This window comes from Lagopus leucura, unplaced genomic scaffold (genome assembly GCF_019238085.1).
Source record: "Lagopus leucura isolate 7727_CA_CO unplaced genomic scaffold, USGS_WTPT01 Super-Scaffold_100008, whole genome shotgun sequence".
Classification (NCBI taxonomy): domain Eukaryota; kingdom Metazoa; phylum Chordata; class Aves; order Galliformes; family Phasianidae; genus Lagopus; species Lagopus leucura.
Window position 1 is genome coordinate 8,382,818 of NW_024962265.1, and position 22,517 is coordinate 8,405,334.

General features: G+C 36.3%; 1 protein-coding gene across 1 annotated transcript in view; it reads left to right on the forward strand.

The window, feature by feature from the left end:
* Positions 1-669: 669 nt before the first annotated feature.
* Positions 670-22,517, forward strand: part of SEMA3E (semaphorin 3E) — a 127,824-nt gene continuing 105,976 nt past the window's right edge. Inside the window, exon 1 of the mRNA XM_042872579.1 lies at positions 670-1,198. Within this exon, the coding sequence (XP_042728513.1) occupies positions 1,072-1,198 (127 nt within the window). The 5' untranslated portion in view covers positions 670-1,071. The remainder of the gene's footprint in view (positions 1,199-22,517) is intronic.

Consider the following 22,517-nt stretch of genomic DNA (forward strand, 5'->3'; position numbering starts at 1 on the left):
TTTGTTAGTTGCAATGTAAGAAGTAGCTGCTTGACCCTACTAAATCTGATGCTGTTTATCATGCTCTCATTAAGATGTGTGTAGAAGCACATCTGTAGAAGGAAAAAACAAACAAAAATAACAAAAACAAACAAAAAACAACAACAAAAAAAAAAAAACAAACAAAAGAAAACCACAACCAAAAACAACAACATAAAACCAAACCCTTTTTAAAATAAAAAAAAAAGACTGCTGATCCACTTAGTAGCATGCTGTTTAATGACTCTAAGTGATAATGCACTTAAACTGTTAATTCAAGGGTTAATCCTCCTCTAACACCGAGCTGGAAAAAAAACTTGAAATGACTTTTCAGAAGGGAGGGGCAGGAAGAATTCTGACCGTTCTCCTGATGCTTTACAACATGAAACCGCGAAGCAATTGAGGAATCAGCGCACGGCACGTGGATTAAATCGCTTCCTAGAAGCAGCTCGTACTGTACATCGCCTCAACCCTCGCTGAACTTTCTCAGTAAATACGGCAGCCTGACAGCCCGGCTTCCCCGCTGGGTGGATCCTGCAACTCTAGGAGGGAATGGCACTTCTTGTTTTTAATTAGCAAAGGTGAAAGGTGAATTAAAACTGGCTGTTTAGCAAGTCAGAGCAAGGGGCTGAGTTCCGAAGAGCACCAAGGAGGAGGGTGCTTTCTTTTTATTTTTTTTATTTTTCTTTTTTTTCCCTCCTTTTAATGAATTGCCTTGCAGGAGGGACTGCAAATACAGCTTCTTCCTGAATCCACGGGCAGAGTTACTAGAGAGCTCAAGACACAACACTGCAGAGTAACGCCTTGGAATGTCCTCGCACTTTATAAACAATTGTACTGGGGAGGGAATATTTTTACATGACATTTGCACAGCTTGACAAATGGCAAGCTGAGGCTGTGTGCTCTTCTGACGAACATTGATTTTTCACATAGAGATACCCCACAAACTGACCAAAGAGAGATATCTGACCGTACTGGAAAAGTAGAAGTGGAACTTGGAGCCTTAAAAAAACAAACAAAGAGCTGCAGTTAAGTGAAGAGAGCAAGATTTCGATGTTGGGCATGATGGCATCTGCCCAGGACCTTTTAATTCTGGCACTATGTGGCTTGTTACTAGAGTTACCGGCTGGATGTCACGCAACAGATACGAGACAGCCAAGGTTACGTCTGTCACATAAAGGTAGGTCAGTGTGTCAGGTTTTTAAAGCCTTTATGCTAATGCAAGTTCATTGACTTCACTGAAAGTATTGCAGTGGGGTTAAACTGCGGTCCTTTGACAGAATAAAATATTCCTCTTCAGAAATGCTGTAAATTATGTCCTTGTACTAAACTGTATCTGTAATTGACTTTACTGAAATTGGAATGATTTCAGGAACTTGTAGTGATTGATTTTAGGCTGTTTCAATATTCTTATACCTGAAAGAGCGTTAGGTTTTCTTGTCATTCTGTTGATGTCCTCTGTGCTGTAAGAAGGATGTCTGATCTGTAATAATAAGGAAAGTCATGAGAAGATAGCCTGAAATTACTACTGAATAAATATACTCTTATGCATAAAGTAACCCTTAAGCAATTGAATGTCTGTTTCACTTTTAGAATTCTATTTATCTACAAATATAGCTAAGGCAAAAAGACTGCATTCCTGTGTAACCATATGATTCATTTTCTAAACTAGCAAGTGTCATCACACTGTAATTAAAATGACTAACTGCCAATGTAAGTCTGCTTCCAGTTTAGCTGCTACTCAAAGAAAAATATTACTTTCTCTCATATTTGTGTACATTACTTACAACTTTTTTCTTCAGTTTTAGTCTCCCTGAAACCCCTTCTCCCTTAGCTCCTTCCAAGTGCCCCCTTGTTCTAGATTGCATGTGATTTAAACTTCCTTATGATTCGGTTCTTATCCTACGTATATCTATGGGTACCTGTACACAGCCATGACGTTTCAGTCCTCTGCAGTAGCATATACATTTGTAGATGTCATACATATATGTCAGGCAGTTAGTAGCAGTGAAGGTGGAAAAAATATGCAAGTGTGCAAGGTAAATTGATGTTAAGCCAATCAGCTATGTTTAGATATTACCTTTTGTGCAAAGATGAAAAGAAAATACCTTTTTGCTGACATAGTTGGGAGTGAGAACATGCTAATTTGCTGAAGTACATTTCTGTGGCTATGGAAGTGATAACTATGCAGCATCAGTGTGAATTATATTAAAATATGTATTTTAAGTATGGCTAGGATTTAAAATCTAGCATCAGCTAGAACTCCACATAGCTTTAGTCTAAACAAGGTTTAATTGTGTTTTATATAGCAAGCTAAATTAACAATTATAAAGAAAGAATCTGAATAGGATAATTGGTCTGTATGCCTTGCTAGGAAGCTCTATGAAATGAGTTTTGTTTTTATTAGGGCAATGAAACATGATTTAAAGAGGGAGACTTGTCATGAAAAGCTCTCTTGTAAGTAAACAATTGATTGCTACCAATGCAATAAATCCCTTTCAATATGTAAATCAGTAGAAATGAATGATAAATGCTGATTATATAATTCCTTCACATCTCCTTTGTTGAAAATGTATTTTACTGTTAATTTATTTCTAGGCGTAATCACTAAGGCTATTGTTATTATATATGTATAAATATATATATATTGATTATATATATATATAAATATATATAAAATAAAGCAATCTTTATTTCCTTGAAATGGAGTTAGGGAGATGAGAAAAGCAGAGTAAATGAGACAAATAGACCTACTGTTATGTTGGTTCAGGGTTTAGCTGCCAATTTTGGCAAGCTCCCCACTATGGTTCTGCAACTATTAACTGCTTCTGTGCTCACTTGTAGGAATAATTGTTTTTCCGCTGGTTGGAATCACTGTACATTTCACTGCATACTACTTTCACTTACAGCAGGGAGCCAGTAACTTGGACATAGCACATCATAACTCTGATATTCTCAAGGAAATTTTAAAACATCCGTTTCTCTCTGAGGGCCAAACCTCCCCAGCCTAATGTCAGTTTTCCCAGATCCAATGACATAGAAAGATCTTTTCCAAGCAAATTCTCTACCATGAGCACACATATCTCCATCCTGTATTTCACCTCATAGAGCAACCTGCAACATTTTTCACACTTATGGAATGTGACTGATTTTACAAGCTGTGTTGCAGTCAATGAATGCCTGACTACATACCCAAAGTCTAAGGTTATACATGGCATCCCTGCTTACACCCTGGGAACTACACTCACAACTCTTTCATCCAAAAGAATGTAGCATCCAAGTATGAAGTCCATGAGTAAATGTTGCTGTATTCACTAATCAAACAGGAACAGCAGGAAGATCCCCTCATTTGAATTGCACGTACTCCAGAGGGATGCTGTTCTGGGTACCAGATGGGCCTGGGCAGTTACAAAGTGGTGGTTGCACCACTTTGGTACAGGCAATGAAATCCATATGCGTATATTTTCAGCATGGAATAGCTGTAAATTCAGCAGTAAATTTAATCACAAAGATCCTGAAACGTGAAAGCAGACATGCCTGCTCAGTGCCTCCCTTTGCAACTGGTAATGTTGGAGGTTAATTAGCATTCAGGCCACTGCAGGCTAGGCTAGTACTGACAGATAAGTAAAAGCTTCTGTGATGAGTATGATGACCTTTAAGGACATGAGATTTATTTATTTTTTTTTTCGGCAGGAGGAGTATTTATAACTAATTTACTTTAAAAGCTTATTACCTTATAGAGCTAGGAGAAGGCATCCACAAATCAGACACACTGATTTTTACAAATTTTCCTTTCCTTTTTCTGCTTCAGAAGTGATGTTCAGTGAAAGTAAAGTGAACTGACAATGAACGAGAGCTTTTTGCCTTCAGCAAACCAGGCTTCACCTGCAGAGCACACATGCTTCCCAACTCACTGCAACAAGCTCAGGTCCTAACCCTTGCTCAGAAGGGTCGCCTGATGGATAGGAATACCACAATCCCCTTGCCAATTAAAGGATATACTGTGAAACCTCTGTTTGATGCTATGGCCATTTACTCAGCTTTAGTGGGACTTAATCGAAATCCTGCATTCCTGAACTACTGTTAAACCTGTCAGTTTAATGTAAGCTGTAATGGTGTTTTTTGGTAACACAGAGGATTGTCTTCACTCACATTAAACTCAAACATGAGAATTTTGCCATTCCTTTATTTGGGGTTGAATTAATTTTATGGTTTTAACTTAGTTCTTAGTAACTTGAACTGTATACAAGCCCAGGAATTGAAGCTGTTTTCCTCAGTCCATCAGCTTTTGCTCATGAGAAAATTTATATTGCAATTAACACCATTTGTGGTATTAGTGGTATGGTCATGTTGGAGGTTGCATTTGACAGTGATCAGCAGATGTCTTGCTTGAGATAATGACGTACCTCTAACGTTTCATGTTGATTTGTAGAGATTAAAATGTATTATTGCTCACTCAATATTAGAGAGAAAATTGTTTCTACGTTATTAAGTTGTAGGTTGATAAATACATTTAAAAATCATTAGCTGATTTTAAGTACAGTACAGGCACTGCTTAATGAGGTGATAATGGAGGCCAAGATTCAGCCCCCGTGCTTTATAGGCTGCGGGTTGCATTCTTTCCCAGTGTCCCACAGTTTGAGTTCTCGCAATGGGAAATATATAATTAAGGTGAAATCAGCACACGCTATATGTTAAAAAGAAACTATTTACATTACAGGTTGAAATGGATTTGGTTTCTTTCCAGAGAGCAGGAGGGATACATTTATATAAGCCTAGTAGAACTACATTAAAAGCATGCAGGCCTGAAGAGCCCATGAAGGACATAATTGTATAATTCATGCCCAACACATGATATGCAATGTGCTCCTAAGTGTTCTTTTCTGGTTTGTGGATAGGTTAAAGAGCAAAGGTAACAGTATGAAAGTGGTGTCTCCACAATTTTGTACCAGGAATAGAATATGGTAAATGGGCTCTGTGCAGACATCTGCAGATATTGAGAAATTTTACCTGTTTGTTTTACCTGTTTATAGTGCTCTTAAGTGACTTGAGGCATTTTGGCATTGTCCAAGTTCAGTTTGTGTTTCTATGCACTGGACACTGTTTTTTCCTGGAAAGGGTGTGATTAAGTAGCATTTCCAGTCCTAACATCTCCACCTTGCTTGCTGTGAGCAGTGCTTGCTACTTGAATTAGTGAAGTTGCAACAGGCAGAAGGATCAGACTGAACTAAGAAAACAAGAATCTGGGCTTTGAAATTTTGTTCTCAAGATAAAACATTTCAAAAAGCTAGAAGAAGAAGAGACTGAAGAGACAGATAAAATTTTGCAGAAGTGATACTTTCTGTGTTCATATACAGATTTTAATATATAGGATGTGTTACATGAAACCATCTATAAGAATTATGGTTTGTTAGGCCTGGCTAATGGTCTTCGAGGACTGCTGAGGTCTGCTGCAAAGGAAAAATATTTCATTGCTATTTGCAGGAGCTGGATTTTCAATGTGCCTACTTTAACTTTTTGATAATAGTCATTTTTACTCCATTATACTTAAACTAGATTAATATATGTCTGCAAATTTTATTGGTTGTAATTTAGTTTATCTAGTCAGAGATTTACTTGCAAAAAGAAATTTGATTTCAGAGACTAGTTTGGAAATTATTGTAGCAATGTCTTGCTCTTCATCTCTGGTCTTATAACTATAACTATACATCTTCAGGATTTTTTACTGTGTCAGTAGGTGGCAGCAAAATTTATCCAGGGACTAATGAAAAATGTGAATAATAAAAATTTAGAAAAATTTTAGACAAGTATTTGTGGATACTGACGTAGGTAAACACATTAAATGTACATATAATATTTTTAGTTAGTCATCACCTGTCCACAAAAAACATTGTTAATTAATAACCACCCACATAACTGATAACTGAATCATGGCTGATTCAGTTTTATGTGTAGACTTTTTCTATTTTAATAGTCTTCATGGCAATAGAATTTTGGCTTGAAATGATTATGAAAGACTAGCTTTCCTACCAAGACATGTTAAAATGTGAGTAAGATATTCATTCATACTATATATAAATCAACGTGAATCTATCAAAATAAGGACCTGGCTTATTGGTGCTTACCTATAGTCCAGGGAAGTCTGTATTAAAAAAATATGTTATGTGTGTGTATATATTTATGAATACCTATGTCAATGTATAAATATCTATATGTATATAAATATATTTATGAATGTGTATACTTGTGTATACATAAATATAAGTATCTATAAAATATGTGTATGTAAATAACAGATAGATGTTTGGATTTTCCTTATGGTGAAATAAGTAACAGTATAACTCCGAGGGCTCAGGAACTAAAGACTTGCATTTTATCTGAAGGTATACAAATCTCTTTGAGTACAAGGACTGATATTACAAGTATTTGGAAACAGTCTCTTTTTAACCGAATTCTTGAGGCTACATAGAACTCAGTGTCAGAATAGAAATATTTTAAAGAAGGATATGTAGATATCTCAGACGAACTAGTGAGTAAGACAGGAGGGCTTTTATTCCCTTTCTCCCTTTGGCCTAACAACAAACCTTGCCTCAGATTTATTATTTATCCATATCCCAAGAGGTGACTGGCAGCAAGTTCAGGAGTGTTTCCAAGTAATCCTAGATTGACTTGTTCACAAAGGCTGGAATTTTTTGGCAGAGAAATCATGACAGTTCCTTTCATAACTGCAGTTTGTTGACAAAGGCTTCTGTAAGTTTTACTTTAGCAGAACTCCGAAGTGATAAGCACTGCCACTGGGGATGTAAGAAGCAGATTGTTTGCTGTGTAACATCAATCACTTTCCTGTTTTTACTTTAAAGAACTAAGTGCCATCTGAAGCTACAAGACCAGAATATTCTGCATGCTACTGCTTCCACACAGCTACCTCCTTGCTTTCAGAGTGATAACACCATCTGCCATTTCAAACTCTTCATCAGAGATTATACTTATTATTTCACTAGAAATGTTTTATTTTATTTACATGAACACAAGCTTAATGTTGGTTGTACGATTTACGTTATGCTGTGCAAGGGTGAGCATCTGAGACCTTTTGAGAAATTCTGGGTCAAAAAATATTCCAAAACTCTGCAATAGGTATACTAAATATTATTAGAACTGCTGTCTTGGTCTTCTTCATACAATTAGGCAAATATAATGAAGTCAACATGTAGGGAACATTAATTAGATGTAGTCAACATTAATTAGAAATAAACTTTATTTCTTAAAGAAATTCAAACCCTGTAGGGATAAAGATAATAATCTTTGTTTTACACTCCTCATGTAAGTATACTATTTTAAATGTTTTGTGTTGGTTAGTTAACGTTTGGCACTTACATAATCTTTTAAGCATTCATGACTGTACATGAAAGAAAATGTTAAAAGAAAAAAAAATGAAAATAGTGCATTATAAAAAATCTGTGATGTAGTTTAGCATTAATTCCAAACTCTTGTGAAGAAAGAATGTTAAATAGCTTTGAAGAAACAGTATTTGAGTAGTTTTTAAATAAATTCCATCTTTAAGTTAGTGAAAATTACAAACTGTCAACATCAAGATTCTGTTTGACAAACTGACTGAATTTACTACATACATAAAAGCAAATAAAAACATTGATTCTCTCAGGAAATGGTTTCAAAAATGAATGTTACCAGCCTATTCTTTTTTGTCATCTCACACTGAACCTACTCTTTTTTTCCATCATCTTGTTTCTTCTGATCTTCCTGAAGTCTACAACTCTGATTTTGGAAAAGATGTTTCACCTTGTTAACTGATTCAGCTAAAGACTATTGTAACTGTGTTTCTCCTTTAAGCATCTTTTGTTAGTTCTGATGAAGCTACTAGTAGATATGCTTTTGCCCATGGTACCTCCCTTTATCAGGTGGTTTTATAGCTCTATAAAATATTTTTTTGTTTCAGAACAGTGTAAAGCAGAACTGTAACATTTTTGTTCAACTTTTTTCATACCTCATGATGTTTACAAAAATCAGCTAGGCAAGAAACAACATTACAAACATGAAAAAAAAAAAAAGGATTTTTCTGTTTTTTTGTTTTGTTTTGTTTTATTTTGTTTTGTTTTGTTTTGTTTTGTTTTCAGGTTTTGTCCTGATGTTTCTTGATGCTAGGCTTTGCATTTGTAAACTTCAGCACATTACAATCAGGCATCTCTGAATACACTCTTTGGCCACAGTGCTGTAGGTGAATATACCATCTTAGCAATGCGTCTTTCTTTCTAAGTCTGCTCTCATTCTTACATTACCTATAATTTACAGGTGCTCTGGAATATAACAGCCTGTAAAAGATTCAATTTACAGTTTCTGAGCAAGTATGAGCAGGAGGTCTGTAACCACAAAGATGTCAGCAAAGAAACGCTTGCCAAACATCCTGGCGCTGGCATGGCGTGCAGACTGTGTGTAGCCAATAGCTGCAAAACTTGGATCACTCATGTAGCTAAAAAAACTTTTGATGGAATAAAAGTTGAATCTCATTTTGAATTTATTTATTATTAGTTTCAGGAAAAAGCAGATAATTGGTAGTTGCTTTTGTCATGTCGTGCTACTCTGTCTCAATATTGTACTTGCCATGCTTTATTACCTACTCTGTCAATTAGAGTGCTCAACTCAGTAAAGTCAGAAAGAGTCTTCAGTTACATCAAAGGCCTTAAGACTTATTCTTGAAAGCAATACAGTGTTTCAAACTGAAATCTCATTTGCTTGGTGGAAGTGTCACTAATTTATTTTATGAACTTCACAGATTAGTAAAAATATACCAGGCTATTCTGCCCTATTGCCTTCCGTGGAAAAATGGTGCAATAGCACATTCTGTAAGTCATGTGGATGCCATTGGTTGACTTTTAATACTTATGTCTTCAGTATCAAGGAAATTAATCAAAATTGGATCTTACAATATTTCTGCAAATGAAAAAGTTAACACAAAGGAAATGATAGAATAGTCTAATGGTAAAGATTAATTTCTCATAGACATGCAACATTTACTTTCTAAAGTGACATTACCATTCTTAATCAAATTTGCCTGTAAGTACAAAGGATATATTTCCAGTCAGTCAGAGAAGGTTGTATGACAAAAATTAGATTTTCGTGCTTTCTGTGGTCTATTACAATATAGTTCAAAGTATCACTATGAACATTAAATATCCAAGTAAAGAAGAAATAAAAGGTCAAAAAGAAAAAAAAAAAATCATTCATGGAGGAAGGAAAAAGAAATTAAAAAAAAAAAAAAGAAAAAGAAAAAGGAAAGAAATCCAGTCAAACAAAGCCTGTTAGCCTAACAGGAGGAAAAAAAAAAAAAAATCACTAATTTCTTCACATATTCCTTTAGCCTAGGCAGAAGGCATTCATTATTTACAAAACTTTGATGACAGGCCACATATAGCCCTCTTTAGACTGTAATTTGGCAGCAGCAACTGAGGAAAAATTGGTTTTGATCCTTCTGAAATCATTTTGCTAACACTTCTACTTCATCGGTACTGAAGAATTCCAGGTTTTAGGAAACTCATTCTTTCAGTGAATTGTGTGAATTCTATCTTTTTTGTTTCTTTTATTTTAAATTCCCCCAAACATATTTACTTAAAAATTTTAAAGATTCCTGACTTTATCATGATGGAATTTTTGGTGAAGTAATTGCAAAATAATTATTTAAACCAAGTAACCTGTGGTTGGAAGACAGGCCTTTCAGTAAAGAAGATGTCACTCCTCTTAATGTATTTATTCTCTACTTCTTCTGTGTTTATTTTTATCTAAAGGATTCCTGACTTCATACTGTGAATCAATTGATGCTTCAGTAGGAGTCAAACAATGGGCCTTTTACTGTTGCTAAGTTTGTTTCATAGGCTTCTTCTTACAACACATTTGTTTAATAGACCTAGTAAAATGGTGAATGCAGCTGTAAATATATCTTTTATTTGTCGATGAGTCATAAACATCACAGGGATGTTGGCTTTTTCTTATTCTGATCTTCCTGACACTAGTGAAAGGAAATTGTACAAAATGAATGAAAAGTACCTTAAACTGATTGCAGAAAACAATAGTCCCCAAATACCTTGTTTCTTTTTTAACAGATGGTTTCTCCCTGCAGTGTTACCAAACTTTAATAATAGTAAAATAATAGGTTGCTTGATGCAAGGGAATTATTCCAAATAGCACTATTCACTCGGGTCATCAGTGAAGATCATTTTTCAGCCAAAAGCTAAAGGTTAGCAAGTGCCACTTAATTCCGTGAGCTCCTGCAACTCTTTATTTGTGATTAAGTGAAGTGCTTTCCTGTGGGTGTGTGGTAAAATCCAAAAATAAAGGAAAATAAGCCCATTCCTCTATGCATTAAATATTTCTTCTCAGTTGACTGAGAGTGGTATGATACAAAGCTTAAAAATATGTGTTGACTTGAAGCCCAGAAGCACTCAGGCTGACTTTGAGATCTTGAAATTATTGCTGGGAAAAAAAAAAAAAAAAGTCTTTATGTTTCTGTGTTTACATGCAGTAAGTCATTATTTTCTCTTCTCTGCTTATCTTAGGCTTGCCCACATCCTTCAGCATATTTTCAGGTTACACAAGCACCTGAGATAGCTGTTTCTAAACATACTATTGAGTAGGTGTTAAAGTATTCGGCAGGTTGAGCATTACTTGTAGCTCTGGAACAGGTTGTAAATACTCTCATGTTCTACAATGATTGCAAAGAATTCCTTATTGGGATTCCTTATTGCTTCTGTGGGGGCGGCAGTCAAACAGTGCAATGTGTTATTTTATTTCTGAAATACTTGAATTCTTTCTGATAAAATGCCTCACATTCAAAAAATAAAAAAAACAGTTACAGTAAAGAGTGGTTCTCCAAAAACTTCTACCTTGATTTCAGCAAGGCTTTTGATACTGTCCCCCACGACATCCTTATAACAAAGCTGAGGAAGTGTGGGATAGATGAGTGGACAGTGAGGTGGGTTGAAAACTGGCTGACTGGCAGAGCGCAGAGGGTCATCGTTGGCGGTGCAGAGTCTGGTTGGAGGCCTGTAACCAGAGGTGTTCCTCAGGGGTCTGTGCTGGGTCCGGTGTTGTTCAACATCTTCATCAGTGACCTTGATGAGGGGATAGTGGCCACCCTCAGCAAGTTTGCTGATGATACGAAGTTGGGAGGATTGGCTGACACACCTGAAGGCCGTGCTGCCATTCAGCAAGACCTGGACAGGCTGGAGAGCTGGGCAGTAAAAAACCAGATGAGGTTTAACAGAAGCAAGCGTAGAGTCTTGCATCTGGGGAGGAATAATTCCATGCACCAGTACAGGTTGGGGGATGAGCTGCTGGAGGGGAGCTCTGCGGAAAGGGACCTGGGTGTCCTGGTGGACGACAGGTTGGCCATGAGCCAGCAGTGTGCCCTTGTGGCCAAGAGGGCCAATGGCATCCTGGGGTGCATTAAAAAGAGCGTGGCCAGCAGGTCGAGGGAGGTGATCCTCCCCCTCTACTCTGCCCTGGTAAGGCCTCATCTGGAGTACTGCGTCCAGTTCTGGGCTCCCCAGTACAAAAAAGACAGGGATCTCTTGGAAAGAGTCCAGCGGAGGGCCACGAAGATGGTGAAGGGCCTGGAGCATCACTCCTATGAAGAAAGGCTGAGTGAACTGGGTCTGTTCAGCCTTGAGAAAAGAAGACTGAGAGGGGACCTGATCCAGGTCTATAAATATCTAAGGTGTGGGGGGCAGAATGGCGAGGCCGGACTCTTTTCAGTGGTGAGTGGAGACAGGACAAGGGGAAACGGCTGGAAACTGCAGCATAGGAAGTTCTGCACAAATGTGCACAAGAACTTCTTTACAGTGAGGTGACGGAGCACTGGAACAGGCTGCCCAGGGAGGTGGTGGAGTCTCCTCTGGAGATGTTCAAGACCTGCCTGGATGCCTACCTGTGCGACCTGCTGTAAGGAACCTGCTGTGGCAGGGGGGTTGGACTCGATGATCTCTGGAGGTCCCTTCCAACCCCTACAATTCTGTGATTCTGTGATTCTTTGAATGCAGCATCCTTTCCTTTAAATCTACCATTAACTACGCTAAACTTCTGATACAAGAACAGAACAGAAACCTTGTTTCACTGTTACTAAAGACAATGATAAACATCCTGCAAATTTCTATGAATAAAGAGTTGACAGGGTCTTTCCTTGTTCCTGACCTTATTTTCTGAAAGAGGTGATTCATTTGATTGTTGCACTTATCCTGGCCGTGTACTTCTGTCTGTCCTGAGCACAGAAGGATAAAATAGTTAGCTTAAACCAGAGGCCTGACATAACACTCAGATAAAAGTGGGTGAAATGGATTTGGGATGAATGTTTGATGATAGGTCCACGATGTCACACATCTGAAAATAAAACCCTTCTGAAAGTGACTTACTTCAGTTAACACTCTGCAGCACAATTGCCTTGACACGGTATTAAGTGAAGATATTATTCCTAACAAATGTGTCTTTGATCTATTAATGGCCTGGAAGATGAGGACAAAGATGTGGTCACTCAAGCAGTGATTTGAGCAACTTAAGCAACAATGGTATTTGTTGAACACAGCTCCCTGAGCCACTAGCTGATATGTGTTCTGTGTCTGCTTCTGGGCACAATAAACTGACTTAGGTTAAGCAGGTTTCAGAGCACCCTGAGTTAAGCTTATGCACTTCACATTGAAATAGGTGAACCTCTCATAGCTGCCTGCCAGAGCACAGCTACTCTCTTGCAAGGACCAACAGCATTTATTTCTGCTGCAAACAAAGTTGCATTATAGACCATACTCTAAAAATTTGATTCCATAAATACTTAATCATCTGTGTACTTTAATCACACAAATGCTTCCAGCTCCACTTGAACTGGTGTTTGTTTGCAAGATCAAAGTCTAAGGCCTAGATTCTTTGTGTCCATACATGTAGTGTAACTGATTAAAATCAATAATGACAAAAGTTGCTCTATATTCCTGTACCCCAGGCATTACAAAGCAACATTAAACTCTGACTACTTTGATTTCTGCATATAATTTAACTTTCTGCTTTGTTGTTTGGTTAAAACACTTATGAAAACACTTGAAACTTACATTTTTCCATGTTCTTTTATTATATGAAAGGTGTTTTTTTTTTTTTAAATGCATCTATGTGGATTTTATACAGCACTGTAATATGTGCATGTATTTGTCATTTAGAACTCTGAACTAGATATTTCAAGTGCTATACTGTCTCTGTCATTTTTTTTTCTTAATCAACCACCCCTTTGTTAGAAAATGAAATATACTACTTCATAAAGTACTTCAGGTCAATATATTAGATTTTTTTTTTTTTTTTAATTAACTGCATACATGTGTGATACCATTAAAATCCTTGAGCTGTAAAATTTTGAGTTTTTTGAAAACTTCTTATACTTTTAAAGTAAAATAAAACAAAAAACTGACAGTACGGAGATTTGAAAATAACACCAATGCTTATAACTTCTTGTGAAATAGCTCCTAGAGTGTACTGTGGTAACAGCATAGACATGCTCTAACTCAAATAGCAGGTTGAAAGGTAACAGAGGTATTGATTTGTACTTCTACATGATACTATTGCTTGAGATCCAGAGGGAATAGCTGAGTTAGAGTTGTCAAATCTCAGCATTCTTTGTAATATAAATGGTGTAAATCACAAGCTAGCACACACACAGGTAGATTTATTTTAAACTATGGTAAAAATGTACCTCAGTTTTCTTGAATTATTCATATATAATATGACTAGTACATATATACATTGTATGTCTAGTAGTCCTGGACTGATAGTCCTGCTACTGCTGTTTGCTGTGGTGTGACTTCCATGTTCAACTGTCCACAATTTATAGTATGTTTCTACAGATTACTGTAAATTTCTGTGCAAATGCTGTCTCAGTGGTTTTACTTTTTGGTCCTTCAGTCTGTAAGCTGTACTCTTCCAGAAACTATAATTCTGACAGCAGAGCTTAGCTATTACTGATCTCCTGGTTGTTACTGCATTAAAGTAGTACAGGGTAATAACACATTTCTATAAGCATTTTGGAGCTTTGCAGTTGCTTTCCCAGGGATTACAATAATGCTGATAATATTCAGCCACTTCTGGATTGTTTACAGAATTTCAAAAGTGCATCTGAGAGTACTAAGGGTAGAGATGGATCCTAAGAACTTAGCTTACATTAAAATGTGTGTGTCTGGGAAGACTATGGAGCATATCCTCCTTGAAGAGATGCTACGGCACATGCAAGATGAGGAGGTGATCCAAGACAGCAAGCACAGCGTCATCAAGGGCAGATTGTGCCTCACCAATCTGGAGGCCTTATATGGTGGAATGGTAGCATTGGTAGACCAAGGAAGGGCAACTATGTCGTCCACCTGGATTTGTGCAAGACCTTTGATGTGGTCCAGCACCATATCTTTATCTCTAAATTGTCAGTTGTGTGCTAACTCTGAGACATGTACAAACACCTACTGAATAATCAGTTAAAACTGGGGATTTACAACAAACGTAATCTCTCAGTGCGCAGTAAATTCCTAGGTAAAATTTATATGGCTTTATCAACAGGCTGTAATTCTGATGTATTATTCAGGTTATCCTGAGTTTTTCAGCAAGTGCAAACTTTCTTATGTCCTTGGAAAATCTAAAATGAGAGTGACCTAGTCAAACAGAATAATAGATCATGACTATTGAATAAGTGGCATGTTTTGCTTTTCCCAAGACACACATTTCTTAATTGAATATCCTTTTGTATCTGTCTCTGTGTTAAAAGTTTACATTCCTTTGGATAAGTACTTTAAAGTGATGACTGATGGTATAAGAATATTTGTTTTGAGTCGTAAGAAACAGAGTGCATAATGAATTCAGTAAATATCTGAAGAATAATGCATTGAATTCTATGTCATTTCAAGATTAACTTGCTTTTCCTCTCATCAGTATGACCAAATAGTTCTTGATATTTACACTGTAGGGAAAGGAGAAGAGAAAGAACAAAACCTCCTTGCTTACACATACTTTATAATGGTTTTTTTGTATGCGTTAAGAAGAGTTGAACAAGATTTGAGGTATATGTTGCATGCTGAAGCTCAAGTTCTCTGTAACCTCTGAGCAACTGTGAACATATCCTCTGACTTCAGTGCTTCATTTGGCTGCATCTCTTCTGATCATTTCCAGATTTTGATGGCATTTGTGCTTTGGGAAGTTCAAGTAGGCTTTTTTTCACCACATCCTCACTGAAAAATTTGGACAGAACTAGCTCACATATCACAGGCCAGGCCAGAATTTTCACTTTGAAGTTATAAGCTTAGCCTAAAGTTTCATCTATGAATGAGAACTGAGTAAAAGCCCACATTAACAGTGCAGTGAAGACATGTGATCCTTTCAAATGCTACTTCTCTCTTTTTGTTTATGGCTGAATAAATGTCCCTGAGGGTTTAGAAGCATGCTGATGAATTTGTACTGCTTGGGAAGTACAGCTAAGTTTAGCATTTTGTGGTTACTGACCATATTCATGGAGAGTATTCCCTTCTGATTCATAAAATAGTATGACTAAGTAATTTTTCAGTGGTTTTGTGAATCCACACCTATTTCTGGCTCTGTATGTTCTTCAGGCTTCTACATATGATCTATACCAACAGTTATGCACACTTAGGACTATGGCTGCTTTTATACTAGAAAATGAATAGTTTATGAACATCCTCTCTTGAAACTTTAGGGGGCAGAAGAAAAGAAAGGCAGAATCTCTTTCCCCTCCACAAAATTCCACTAGATTTGGGTTCAAGATGGTACAGATCAAGATATGTTAGGACTGAGTGAAGCTACGTTGCTGTGTCACATTTCTTTCTTTCCTAGAATCATTAAGCATCTTCACGCTACAGCTCAAATCATGATATTATTCATATCTTGCTATGAAAATCCTCAGTCTTCTCATTCTTTGCATGGTCCAGTTCATCATGACAGAAAGGCAGAAAATAGTGATTGAACAGTGTTATCCAAATGGATCAGTAGCAATCGCATAGATATTTTCAACCTATATTAATTGTATTTTTAAATTATCTCCAATTATGAAGAAATTGAGGTCTTTCAAATCAGGCGTGTTATCCTCATTTGGATACTTTTAATCCAATTATAATGCTAATTGTTGTTCAGTGGATCATAATTCTCTATTTGAGGTGGAAATGTAACATCTGAGAGATCTGTGGAAAAAAAAAAAAAAACTGTTGTTTTATTTTATCTTCATCTCTTATCTTTATCTTTATTTTTATCTTTTATCTTTACTTTATCTGAAAGCTTGTTGCTTCTTCCATCTCTTTCAACAGTTAGAAAATGAGACCTTTCAATTTTCCTTAATACTTGTATTCTATAAAACAACAACTCTAAAATGAAATTGATTGGCTTATTTCAAAACTAGTCATTAATAAAAATGCATACAATAAAACCCTCCAAATGAATTACTTTTGTTGAAATGAAAACCAAAACAAAGAACAGCAATTTTATGGTATATTAAGTATTTACATATTTTAGCTATATATTTCTACTATTTTATTAATATCTTATTTTTACCCTTATAAGTAGGATCAGAAATGGAAGTGTGACAATATTCTAAAGGAAGATACGTAATTACAAACAAAAACAGCAAAAACGCTCAGATACAATTTCTTCTGTATATGCAGGCCAGTAAGTCTGAATGCTGTACACTGCATTTGGGAATACATATTGAAGTAAGAAATTCAGGACAGATTGTCTATTTGGAGCTGCTGGAATGGAAACCAATATCATCGTTCCACTTCTACCTTTGGCCATCTCAAAATCACAATGAAAATGGATCTCGCATGAAGAACTGCACAGCATTATTTTTCATTATGCCTTGATAGGTCGTGATACAATTTTAAAAGCCAAGTTTTCCCTTGGTGAGATGAGTACAGTTTTTCAAAAGAGTTTTTTTCTTTCCATGTTTGAACAGAATCTTTACTCTTCACTTGAAGAAAACAACAAAAAAAAAAAAGTGTTTTTATTTATGTACTGTTGTTACTATTTCAAATAGCATTAATAGCTGTAGGGAAAAAAAGCAACAAACATTGCCCCAGACAGATACAACATAGGTAACACAGATTTTTTATATGTGTATGAATCTGTACATTTTTTTCTTACCAATACACATTCCAGGAACATGTATAGAAAATTATAGAATCATAGTATGGCTTGGGTTAGAAGCGATCATCAAGATCCAAACCCCCTGTTGCATGCAAGGCCAGCAAATATAAACTATAAATGATTGTTAGAGCCACCTAAAGTCCATCTACTGCAGAGGTCCTGATCTGAATACTTTAAATACTTTACATTTAGTATTCAGTTCTTGCAGCATTTTTTAATTTCTGAATGGATTAAGAAATAGTCTTTACATTGTTATTGTAAAGGATGATATCTGTTTTTCTATTCTTCTCAGTATCTTTATAAGCTATTTATTGATTTTATGACTATATTAGGAGATGTAAGACTTGACCATTTGTCGCCCTACATACCTTAATACAATTGTTCAATTGCAGATCTTGGTGTTTAATGAAGGCTTTGTTGCCATTACAATGCCACTTGAAGTCCTAAAGACAACTTCTTTAAACCTATCAGACTGTCTGGAAGATGGACTGTTATAATATGAAGGTTAGATATCATAGCTGAGCAACTTTTGTAGCTCACCGTGGCAAGAAGAGCCATTAACTACATTGTCATCCTTTCATCAAGAGATTCAAATTTCTGAAAGATGCTGCAGACTACTCTATCATTTGAGCTACAAATCAAATGTATTCAATTTTCTCTTCAAAACTTCAATACTGAGTAGCCTGCAGGACACTGAAATCTTGCAGAGAGTGTAACAATTGCTGCTCACTGCACATAATTGAGAAGCCAAGAATCCTGGTGTTTCAGCTTACCAGGGAATAGATCCACAGAGTATAGCCAATTTCCTGGACTGTTATTTTAGTCAAGGGAGGATGGAGTTTTCTACTTCACTATGGATCACTTAAACAGTTTATCTTTCTTACAGATCCAAAAAACACATCTGTCCACATCTCAAGGAGCAATATTTTTTCACCCTATATATTGAAATAACATATGTCTTTCATCAGCAGGAAGTACTGCTGTTTGCCTGCAGTGATAAGTAGCTGCACTTACTCAGAGAAAACGTGATGTTCACAGTTTAAGAAGGCTGTCCACTTTTCTTTTCTCTTACTCAATGTATTCCATGAACTAGATAACTGTGTTTTACCAGAAGGATTTCTAATACCTGCATTCTCCAAGAAGGTTATACAAAATTGAGGCCTCCAAAGCATAACGTCAGTATTAGCATTGGAAGGATTTGCTTAGAACATTGCACAACCTGGTTTTCAGCAGTGATTTTTCCACTAAGAATGTGTCTTGTCTCAACCTGCATACCATGAAATGACTGATTATAAAAAGTTGTTTGGGCTAAAGTGCAACAATAAGCCCCAAGCAAATTTTGTCCACACCTGGCTGTTTCTATAACATTTCTACTTTAGAGAAACCTAAAGTGTCTGACAGAAATTCTGTGATCTGGCTTACATATTTGTTCTAAATATCAATACAAACATAGTTTCACAACTTCTGTGTGATAAGGCAATGTAAAGCTTGTAGCAGTACAGTAAGAATCAGGACTGGTGATGAAAATCCTTCTATTCCTTAATAAATGTTCTAATGTAAAATGATCCAAATGTACACCTGGCATCTCAATCATCATATTTCAAACACCTTGTTTCTAGAAGTGTCTATATACCTATTCGCGAAGCAAATACTTCAATTTACTTTACTTTACCTTTTTCTGAAAGAACAAAGTTTTCAAATTTGAGATGATAATCAATCCAGGGATTGATTTTTTTTTTTCCTTTTTATGCTGAATGAACATAATTTTCTACTGCCACTTTATCTGCTTATCACATGTACTCATGTTCCCCAAAATTTGATTTAAGCATAATCAGATTATCTTCCATTTCCTCAACATAATTTAAATTGCACTCAAACTGTATTTCCATTGCAATTTCTGTTACCTTTCCATGGCAACTGACAAGGCATTCCTAACTGCAGTGAATCAGTTGACTTCACTGTTTCTGTATCTGTGTAGATTCCATATACCCATTGTTCCCTTAGATTTACAAATGTATTGAGTCACCCAGATGTGTAGTGATTGATGATACATAAGTGGAAGGTCATTTCCCAGATATAAACAAAACATCATAGCATTTTGTTTTCAAAGGGAGTTACTGAAATCACTATCAACTGAAACTGAGTGTAATGGATATTTTCATTTACTGAAGTGATCATAGTCCCTAAAAAAAATTGTCCATTATTCTAGGGAAGTTAAAACTTTTAGAAGATCGGCTGGGAGAAGAACCCAGGAGGTATGTTTCCATGAACATTAATTCAATTCAGATTCAATTCCTCAAGGAAGTTCTAGTCACTAACGTCAGAACATAAATGAACAGGAAGGTTTGCAGTAAAGCAAGTTAGGCTACATGAGCCAATAAGGATTAATACCTTTTCTTCTTGAGTCCACAGCTAAGTGTTTTATTTCCGTCAGAAGGCTTGTCAACTGTTTACGGGCTGGTTCGGCCCGGTTCCGTGACCATTCTTCGGTGGAGAATGCGGACAACAGTTGCTTTCTAGCTGTTTAGAACAAATCTCTCTCTCTGCTCTCGGAGAGATTCATTGGGAAAGCTTATCTATTTCACCGCTACTCTCTGAAAACATGACCTTGAAAACTCCAGGCGGACTGCCAATATCCTAGGATATTTGTAAACTCTGAGCTTTACTATCTTGCCTCTGTAAAAAAAAAAAAAAAAAAAAAAAAAAAAAAAAAAAAAGAAAAACAATGCTTTCTGTTGTAAAACTGACTTTTAAGGGGCTGCATGCCACTGCTTCTTCTTTCCTAATGCTCAAAACATACTGGGCATTAACTAAGCTTGCCACCTTGCTCTATGGAGCAATCGGCATATACAATCAATTAAAAGCAATGGGTGGCGGAACATTTAAACACTGGGAGAAGTATTTGGCAGAAGCCACCTGGCTAGTTAACACCAGAGGATCAATCAGTTGAGACGGTCCTACCCAATCCAGCTCCCTACATATTGTAGAGGGAGATAAGGTCCCTATAGTACATGTAAAGAACATGTTAGGAAAAGCAGTTTGGGTTTTTCCAGCTTCTGGGAAGGGCAAACCTCTTCGCGGAACTGTCTTTGCCCAGGGACCTGGGTCCACCTGGTGGGTGATGCAGAAAAACGGGGATGTTCAGTGTGTACCACAAGGGAATTTGATGTTGGGGGAGTGCAGTCTGTAATCCCATGTGTTAAGCATGATGTAGTGATGTAGAATAAGGGGTGGAATGTCATAGCTTTATGACTTTTGGTCATCACTATTCCACACCATAACATCATGTAATGCACTAGGGGGTGGGGTTTGATACCTGCCAAATGTTCATCCCACGGAGAAGAACTACATTTCCCCAGGAGGCTTTGCAGTCAGCAAGGAGACATAACTCCGTGCAAGGTCACCTGATTCTGCTTCTTCGCCTGCTCTTCGCTGTCTGCGCTTCGCCATCTGCACTTCGCCATCTATTCTTCTTCAGTCACTCAACTGGACTGCACTTCTCACCCCAGCATTATGGTGAGGTCTATCTACCATCTAGACAGACTCTCTCTCTCTCTCTCTCTCATTGTATTTTTTGCTGATACTATATTTAGTAAATCATTTGTTCCACCTCAAATTATTGCTGTTGTTTCCAAGTATTTTTGGGGTCCCCTGTTTCCCCTTTCCCGCAAAGGTAGCAGAGGTATCAAACCCCACCCCCCAGTGCATTACATGATGTTATGGTGTGGAATACTGATGACCAAAAATCATAAAACCATGACAAGGCTGCAAGCTGGCAAGGTAGTGGGTACACAGTACTGCAACTCTAGATTGACCTATAAGTTTAAAAAGTATAAGTTTAAAAGTGTTTCACCAGGAACAACCTCTCCTATAGGCTGACATCTGCTTGATATTTTCAGATTGTCCTGTACTGAGGCAGTCATCAAATGAGATCACTAAGTACAGTGCTATGACTATTATCTCCATGCAATTCTTTGGCCTCTGTCATGCATCCAGAAGGGAGTGATTTATTCATTCACTGTGTTTAGTAATAAGTTGAGTACATAAAGTGCATATAAACTTTTTATTTTGCTGAGTACTGCACAAACAAGTATTAAAATAATGACAAACTAGTATTAAAATAATATCAATAAAAATAAATGAGAAAAGAAAGTTTTGTAAAATCATCTATCTCTCAGTTTATATTGAAGTGTCTATCAGTTTGGAAATCTTGAACTTATACCTGCTACCTGAAAACTTTTTTCACAGCTTCTGAAGATGTGTTAAAAATTTCATAACCTAAGTTTTCAAGTTGTCTAAATGGGGATTGATGTCTAATTTTACATGCCTGTCAATAGATAGATATATGTTGATAATCAAGTTCACTAATTGATACACATGAAAAGAAACATCTATTTAGCTGTAAATTGTCAGTCTTAGCTAGTATGAGAACATAATTCTTTGTTCGGATTCTCATTATTATTGCTCAGTATATATTAGTTAAATAATGTTAAAGAATTCTCAATAAACTTCTATATCTAAATACAAATATTTATCTAGGACTACCACTAATATGAATTTCCTATGGGAATATTTCTAGTACAAGAAAAAGTCTATTTCTGTCTCTGCTGATACTCTATAGCCTATACTGTGCATATGGTCAAAACAAATTATTATAATGATCTCTTACATCCTTCAAATTTCTGGGGCACTTCTTATTTGGCATAATTGTGTCCAGCTTTGTTGAATGCACAGGCATACATAGGCTTGGTACAATTTCACTATCACTATACTTCTAGTTTATACAGGCAGATACTCTCTCACCATTAATGTTTAGTTTTCATCTAATGCACATATCCTTTGCATTGGACTTTGAGCAAACATATGAAATATGTCACCTTAGCTGTTACGGCATGCCTTAATTTAAAAAGATTGAAATTGTAGGAAGTTTTATCCTGTTTAATCACAGCATATATTTTCCATCCTTGGGAAAAAAATAATTGAAAAGGATACCCTGTTATATATAACATAATGTCTTCTCTGACTTTTATGGGTTTCACTGTTTTAAAAATCATTGGAAATGGAAAACCATACACTAACAACTAAAATCACATCACATTGCTTTTATTAAAAGTAAAAGACTGTCTAAAAAAGAGACCAAATTGTTTCTGCAGTGTTTCTTTCTTTGAAAAGAGACTACAAGGATATACTCTGTTCAGAAATATATGTAAGTGTGCTTAATTAATATACTCAGAAATATTTAATAATAAGGAATTGGTTTTAAATCTAGATAAGCAGCAATTACTTTAGGAGTTTGGATACATCAAGGGACTCTGCATATATTCAACTTT